General features: G+C 43.4%; 2 protein-coding genes across 2 annotated transcripts; both read right to left on the bottom strand.

Moving 5' to 3' along the window:
• Positions 1-219: 219 nt before the first annotated feature.
• Positions 220-743, bottom strand: LOC119148778 (histone H3). Its single transcript, XM_037389337.1, has one exon. It carries the CDS (start codon positions 710-712, stop codon positions 302-304), a length of 411 nt encoding a protein of 136 aa, XP_037245234.1. The 5' UTR covers positions 713-743; the 3' UTR covers positions 220-301.
• Positions 744-1,897: 1,154 nt separating this feature from the next.
• LOC119148794 (histone H4) lies at positions 1,898-2,802 on the bottom strand. Its single transcript, XM_037389354.1, has one exon. The coding sequence runs from the start codon at positions 2,757-2,759 to the stop codon at positions 2,448-2,450; it is 312 nt and encodes a 103-aa protein (XP_037245251.1). The 5' UTR covers positions 2,760-2,802; the 3' UTR covers positions 1,898-2,447.
• Positions 2,803-8,459: the final 5,657 nt, after the last annotated feature.

The raw sequence follows: 8,459 nt of genomic DNA, 5'->3' as shown, positions 1-8,459 counted from the left end.
TTGGTATTTGCAATCCAGGGAATTGCAGAGCAGGAAATGTAGAGCCTTATGGGGTTTATTAAAGATGAGTATTTACATGGAGAAAACATAGTAAAACATGGGATAATACACTAAAACCACCGCGACACAAAGAGGAACTGGGGACATAAAATCAGTGCTACACTCAAAAAAAAATTATTTCTAAATTAAAACCAGTGCTACAGCTCTTTTGTGTGCATGGAGTGGCTCTTAAAAGAGCCTTTGGGTTTGTGTGGGCTGTCTCGTCTGCTAGAACTGCGGAGGGGCTATGGCAAAAGCCCCTTCAGGCCCGCTCTCCGCGGATGCGGCGAGCCAGCTGGATGTCCTTGGGCATGATGGTGACGCGCTTGGCGTGGATGGCGCACAGGTTGGTGTCCTCGAAGAGCCCCACCAGGTAGGCCTCGCTCGCCTCCTGCAGCGCCATCACGGCCGAGCTCTGGAAGCGCAGGTCGGTCTTGAAGTCCTGCGCGATCTCGCGCACCAGCCGCTGGAAGGGCAGCTTGCGGATCAGCAGCTCCGTCGACTTCTGGTAGCGCCGGATCTCGCGCAGCGCCACCGTGCCGGGCCGGTAGCGGTGCGGCTTCTTCACGCCGCCCGTGGCCGGCGCGCTCTTGCGGGCCGCCTTGGTGGCCAGCTGCTTGCGGGGCGCCTTCCCGCCCGTCGACTTACGCGCCGTCTGCTTCGTGCGCGCCATTACGCAGCAGCTACTAAAGCCTTCCCGGAGGAGCGAGAAGCGGCTGTAGCAGGTCTCGCAGCGCCAGGATATATATCGAGCCGCCTCGTCGCTGATTGGACGTCAAGAAGCGCGATCTCATTGGCTGCCGCGGAAATCCCAGCCTAGGCCGGAGGAAACTGAGCTCGGCGCTGCCTCCCTCCCCCCCACTTCCCCCCACCCCCACTGCGCCCCCGCGCCCAGTCACAGCTCCCGCGGTGCGAGTCCGAGTCCTGGGGCAGCGGGTATTGCAGACGCAGCGCTCGCATCTCTTCCGCTTCTCTGGCTTTCCCTGTTCTCCAGGCTCCTGACAGATTAAGAGCCGTGTGGAGGCTCCAGTTCAGGGGTTGTTCCTAAAAGCGCAAATTATTTTCCTTTTTTTTTTTTTTTCTTTTCTTTTCCCGTTTGGTTGTTGTTTTGTGCGGGGGTTTTTTGGTGGCCTGACTACAAAGAATTAAAAAGTGTCTTCAATGCCGTATAGAACTCGTTGTACCATAACAGGCACATTATCCTGAAAACCGCAAGGGAAAGGTAGTCTGATACTTCAAAAACCAGAGACAGACGCTTAAGAATTCCTGTAATGCAGGGTTGTAGTTCTAAACAAGTATGTAGCAAACGAGATGCATAATTTGAACTATTTTTCTCATTTTGTTTTCTTTTTTCTAGGAAATTCTACATGAAGTCAAGTCAGTTTGCAACTTTGAGAATACTTGGACAATGAACTTGTGACGTTAAAAGCTTAAAAAGGAGTACAAAATTATTGTCTTACCTAATTTACTCCTACTCATTTAGTCTGCAAAAAAAACCAGAAGCAACCACGAAAATTTATTGATCACTTGTCTGCAAGTGGTCAATTACTAGCGACAGCTTTACATAAACCTGAAAAACTGTTTTTGTAGTTTTTATAGCCTCCGGTGATGAAGGAAATGGAACACCAATGCTTCAGAAGCCACAGCCAGAGCAGCCTCTGGGTGCAAGAATGACAAAAACTTTTGCACAAGGCTTCTTTTGACAAGTTTTCTTGAAATGTGTTCCCAGGGTCATAATCTTTGCTCATGGTTCTGCCCCTTCCCCAAAATATACACTCTAGAAAACTACATTTGATTTATTCCTGAAACAGCTTTTAGAAAAAAAACCCCAAGAAATCACTTGCAAGCAACTGAAGACTGAGTGTAGTAAAATTTATTTAGAAACAGCAGAAATACCTTAATCTCACAGCAACTTCAGTATTTTTCCTTAGTCATAAATTGGTTTCCCCTTCTTCCATGCGGTGGATTATCTACTCTCAGTTAAATGACAATTCTGGAGTACAAGACATTAAATGGTCAAGATAATTACACTTATATCGCTGAAAACTAAATAAAAGGCAAAGATAACACTGGTCCATTTACAAAGAGCATTGCAATTATTTTTTTTGCGGGTACAACATTCGCAGGGGAAACTAAAAATTACACAAAAAACCCCCCATCTTTTTACAAAGCAAAGACAACTTTACCAATGAAATTAAAATTAAAACGTTAAGACCGCACTTATTGAAGTACAAAGCTTTTCAGCAGTACACCACAGCCATCAGTCTAAATGCATTTTGGAAGTCGGATAGTAGATGCTTCTAGTGTCCTTTCAAAGGAAACAATGCCACAGCTCTTCCAAGGAGTAAATGGGTGGCTCTGAAAAGAGCCTTTGGGTTCTCGAGATGGTCCGGGAAATGAAAGGCCTTTTAGCCGCCGAAGCCGTAGAGGGTGCGCCCCTGGCGCTTGAGAGCGTACACCACGTCCATGGCCGTGACCGTCTTGCGCTTGGCGTGCTCGGTGTAGGTGACGGCGTCGCGGATCACGTTCTCCAGGAAGACCTTCAGCACGCCGCGCGTCTCCTCGTAGATGAGCCCCGAGATGCGCTTCACGCCGCCGCGCCGCGCCAGGCGCCGGATGGCCGGCTTGGTGATGCCCTGGATGTTGTCGCGCAGCACCTTGCGGTGGCGCTTGGCGCCCCCTTTGCCGAGCCCCTTCCCGCCCTTGCCTCTGCCAGACATGCTGCTGCTGAGTCGCGGGGAGAGAGTGTAACGAGACCGGGGCGGAGCGGCGGCTTTTATGCGCAGGGAGCCGACCTGGTTGAGGACTGCAGCACGGAGGGGCGGGGTTCCCAACCGTTTTTTCTGCCTCTGTCACATATCACGGTGGATTGATGTTGCCTGTTTTACAGTGCTATGAAGTCTACACAGTCAATAAAAAAATTACACTGCCCCCCAAAAAAATCCCAACGACGTACATGTTCGGAAGAATTGGAAAGCCCGCACCCACCCCGGCGCCTTGGGTATAAATCCATTTCTGATCCACATTTGTGTGTATTTTATTTTCTTGCAATAACTGGATTTGTTTGAATTACTTTAAATTCTCATTATGTTCTTGCTGTTGTTCATTAACCGTTTTATTTGTATTCAGAATTTTATAACATTTTCTTCAGTAATTCTTAATGTTTTGAAATCTTACTGGATTTTGGGATGAATTTGCTGTGAGATTTTCTAATATATAGGGTTTGTATTGCACTTTTCACTTCCCATTTCTTAAATATGAAGTGTGATACTCTCTTCCAACTTTTACATAAATAATTTTGAGTCTGTAAGCACACATTAACCAGAAGGCAGAATAGAATATATTTTATATTATTACCTTTATAGTAGACTTAGACTTTTACAAATTTTTCTCATTTGGAGTTACTGTTCTGGGAAATTTTTGCTTAGCTTTTACAAAATGTTCTTTAGTATATCTATAGATTTGAATTTCTACTATCTTCATTAGTAAACAAAACCACCTTTCTTTTGTACTGCAGATTAAGCTTTTTAATCCTTAGCTGCTGTTTCATAGGTCTAAATCTATACTGGAAACAGACGAGATTTTGAAATAATATTTATGAACATAAGGAGCAATCCTTGTCTAAGGATATCATAAATGTCAGTATAAGAAAATCTTGAGCTGGAATAACTACTAGACCAACATCTAATGACTGTTTCCATTTTTTAATGGAAAAAATAGAAAGGGTTATAATTTTATTTTCTTCTGTCCTTTTATGTAGGAAATGCAGGCATAATTTCTATGTTCTTTTTTTAAAATTGTGCCATATTAGAACGTATAATAAGTAGTTTATATTTATTATGCTACTAAACGGGGAAGGAGTAGCTTCTCTTGGTCTATTTAATAATGATGGTATTACTCTCCATTATAAAACCAAAGGAATGTTTTGCTGTCTATGGTCATATTAGAAACTTAAAAGAGGAGTTCATTATCCTGACACCTCAAATATTGTTTCTAATACCGTCCCTAGATGTTTTCATGGTCAATATCAAATTTATGTCTCTTTGAGTGTCGAGGGCTTTTTTGAAAAGACAACAAATATGATTTAGATTAAATTTTTCTTCTCCCTAGTTAATCTGCATCATTTAAGAAAAAGAGTATGTGAAGAAACATGGGAATGTTCTATTCTTTTCTCCTCTTCTATTATGATGCAACCCTCACCGAACTCTTCTAATCAATCACTATAGTTCACCTAGCAGAGGCATTCACAGCTTTTACCTAGGCTGTAGCAACTGTGGTTCCCATTGCAGAGGTGCAGAGGAATGCATATACAATTCAGAGTCTCCTTAGATTTGGTGTAGTCATAAGCATACCTCCTTTCTTTACCTGGGAAGAGTGAACAAGTGAACCGAGTATGATACTAGGACTTAAAAAATGTATTATGTTTGCTATAGTTCTTGCTTATACAGAACTGTCAGGTCACAAAACAGTAAACAAATCCAACCCTTCTGTCCTGTAAGTAGCCTAAAGAAGGATTCCAGAATAGTTTGGGGTGTTTTTTAACTATTATTCTCTTTTCTTTGCTCACTAGTGGCAGAACACCGAATTTGAATACCCCTCCCTTTCTGCTCCTCAACCCTACACATACTTACTAGGGGCAGTGCTCAAGCAAGAGCACTTAAGTTTTTGTCCATTTTGCACATATATAGACTAAGAACACATCCACAACAAGATGGAATAGAGACAGATTTAATTCTGCAAGACAGAGGCACTATCGCCATGATTTTTACACTCCACTTTTGATTTGTTTAAAAGTTTTCAGCTGCCTTGCTTATATTCTGGTTTTGCATCCTCGAGGTAGTTGTGTGATGTTTTTTCATAGGTTTCAAGTCTAGCACAATAAGATAGGACTCCTGTAGGTTACTGTGTCTGTGTCAATAACCTCAGGGTGAGTATTTAGAATATGCAGTTATTAGTCTAATCCTGACTTTAAAGACATCATTCATGAAATGTTAATAGAATTTCAGGCTACAAGTTTTAGATGAATATTAGCCAAAATTTTTACTGTCAGACATTATACTGTAAGAATATATATGAATAAACTTCTGGAAAGGTATTCTGAATTTTGATGGGTATTGGACAGGTTTTCATATTCCTCGTGCTTTTCACTCACGGGCAGCTGGTGCTTCATTCCCTGTTGAAAATATTGTCTCTCACTTTCAAAGGCAAAATGGAATTGTTATCTGTCCTTTGTGAATGTGACAGGTTGTACAGACCCCTCCCTGCTTTGCACTGTTACCGTGCTCTTGGGATCTGCCATGCTGAAAACATAATAGATCTCATCTGGACTATCGAGAGGAAAGAAACAAATCGTTGCCCTGTACCAAAAACTTGGGTACGTTTGACACACCAGCACACCCCCACAGTAAAGGATCACTCAGAGAAGGGCAAAAAGACAATGAGCTTGAGGAATAATGAACTGTGAAGAAAGCTGCACTTCACACCAGGGAGACTGGATAGTTACCATGGTTCTATATAAGAAAGCTGCATCAGTGAATCATCGGGTTCCCTCAGACAGCTCACAACTAATGTATTCCTGAGCAAGCCAGACCAGCATGAGGGGTGGGGAGAGGTGGCAGGGTATATGTGTCTCAGCCTGACATAAAGTATTAAACAACAAATAAAGTCTGAAGAGAGCAATGGGCTTGAGATGGTTTCAACCAGCACACTCCTTCCCAGAGACTGGGAAGGCCCCAGCATTGTGACAATGAGCATATGGACACCATTAATGAGAATCATGTTTGCACTGTAATTCAACTGTGTATTGCAAATGATATATTATGCTTGTGATGTGATTTCACTACCTTGCTGTATCACTTCACGAAATAAAAAACCCTTGTAATGTGAAGTATGCTCAATAAGGAAATTTGGTATTAAACATTGAACTCTCAAGTAATATTTAAAAGAACCTTGCTGGAGATTGTTCAAATCTGACAGCACAGAGATGTGGTCAGCTGGCACTTGTCTCTCCATGTGCATAAGACTGTAAACTGCGCAAGATCTGACTTCTTTGGCACACTTCAAGCTTCTAAATCTATCCCAGTGGTCCTCATTCTCTGTATCCCTGTACCCACATACTCCACCTTCAGTTCAGCATGTAAGCCGTGCTACAGGGCTGTGCTTACCGAGATCAAGCAGCCCCCATGATTTTGGTAAAAAAGTTTTTAAGCACAGAAAGCTTTTATCTTGAGACCAAGGTCCAAGTCACTATTTGAATCTGTGGATTTGCTGTAGCTGCAGAAGTGGTTTATGCTGCTTAAGTAAAAACAGCAAACAATATTACCTGATGTTTAAATGTTACAGGTATCAGCTTCCCAGTGTGTTGATCATGTCTATCTGTTTGATAGATATTATAAAAGATCTGGTGGGACTGTGGTTGTGAATTGAGATTAAAGATTGGCACTTTGATAACTAATTTCACCTCTCCTCTCCCCCTTCCCTGCCCACTGAGACAGTCAGAGCGGAGAGTCCTATTCTCACCTTTTTGTTTAAGGGTCCTCTTGGTCGAAGATAGAAAGGGCTGGCCTGCAGCCCTGACATGGACAATTTCCAACCTTTTTCTTGCTACCAAGTTCAGAAACTACACAGGGACTGATAAATCAAGATGAGACCTCTGTTGTAGCCCAGGAGCCTGGACTGACCTTTGAGGATGCAGTTTGCTATGCACAGCATGGCTTCTTACAGATCAGATGATCCACAGAGAAGCAAAATCTTCCAGAAGTTGTCTCGCTTCCCTTGTGCCATGCCAGCTACTGGCAAGGGCAAGTGCATGTTGTTTCAATCACTGCTGTGTTACACTGTAAACCAGCAGGAGCTGGATGCATTTTCTTCATGGAAAACAACATCAGAGAATTAGTCTCCATCAGCAGATTGCAGGAAGTGACACTGTACATGCGCTTCTGAAGGAATGCTGTGCTTGGCAGGCACCAACACCCAAGCACTCATGTGGCCCTGCCACTGCTCACACTCCCTCCTCACCAGGCTAGATGTTTCAGGGTTCCTTTCAAAGAAATACTGTTTGTGATAGAATTGCAAAATACACTTTATGGGGTTTTTCTCTCGCACAACCATGTACCAGCTGTGAGGACAGCTATTCAAGGCCAGCCTAAGCACGACTCTGAAGTAGTGAGTGTGGTATGTCTCACTTTACCTTGAAATGAGAAGGGTGGCAAAGGCCTCACCCCCACCACACCATATATAACCTACAGTCTTGCAGGCTCCCTGAATAGCTGATATAGCTAAATAGGTCTAAGAAGAAAGGCTGGAGGAACTCCTAGATCAGGTTTGTGGTGTTGGGAAGACAGTAATATACCCGGTTCCTCATGTGAAGCTGGTTTAGGACATGGGAGAGAAGGGACAGTGTCAATAACCTGTAACTGGGGACAGGGACACCCTTTTGTTCATGTTGTTTTCCTCCCTGGGCTCTGACCTTCTCCCAGCAAGATACCAAAGGACCTCTCAAACAAGTGCTCCAGCTGGTTTCCCAGGATCAGGGTGGCTCATGGAGCTGAGATCTGTAGCGTACCATGCAAAGCTGCTCCTGCACCTGGGTAAGGGACAAGCAAACAGCAAACCAGCTACTCAGCAACCATAGCTGACACTTCACGGCTTCTCTTAAATCCTTACTCTGCTTTCTAGCTGGGCCTTTGAAGCAGCACAGGTCTCCTGATACATTGAACATTGATTGAGCTAGAAACACATTGCATGAAAGCATTGTAAACACGTTTCTCGCACAGCTGAGAATGGCCAGTTCCTTTTATTGCCTGAGCTCCCACAGAGCTGCACTGGGCAGTAAGTTTTGCTGTTGAACTCTGCCAGCTCTTACAGAGTTGTAAATACTTAACAGCAGCTGAAGTACTGCCCTGTCTGAACAGTCTCTATGCAGCATGGTTTTCCACATAATGAATCTACTGTTGACGTTCCTGTAGGACGATAATGAATTTTGTCTCAGACTGTGTGTTTCTGGAGGAAGCCAAGTCTGGAAAATTGTGATGTGCATTGGGTTGGTGTCTCCAGACACTACTGCTGTGCTTTGTCTTTCTTACAATAAAGCTTAGCTGGAAAACCAAACACTTCAGTTGGAAACGCCAGCTGCTTATAGGGTTTATTTATGCTTAGGCTCTGGATAAAGCATCAAGTTTGCCTTTAAGGATCCAGTAGTCAAGAAAGCCACAAAAACCCCCAGGTCAGACCAGTTATTTCTCAGTCTATGCTGATGCTACCTGTTCTGCTTCCTGTGAAAAACTTTGCACTTCTCTTGGATAAACTGTACAAGATTTCTTTTCGCCCACACCTCAAGTTTATTAAAGTCAATTTTAATTAAATGTCTAACTTTTGACTCTATCTACCCATCCTAACTGAGTATCATCCAAACATATTAA

Source organism: Falco rusticolus, chromosome 5, assembly GCF_015220075.1.
Source record: "Falco rusticolus isolate bFalRus1 chromosome 5, bFalRus1.pri, whole genome shotgun sequence".
Taxonomy (NCBI): domain Eukaryota; kingdom Metazoa; phylum Chordata; class Aves; order Falconiformes; family Falconidae; genus Falco; species Falco rusticolus.
Note: the sequence above shows the minus strand (reverse complement) of the source record. Positions and strands in the feature narration are given on the sequence as shown.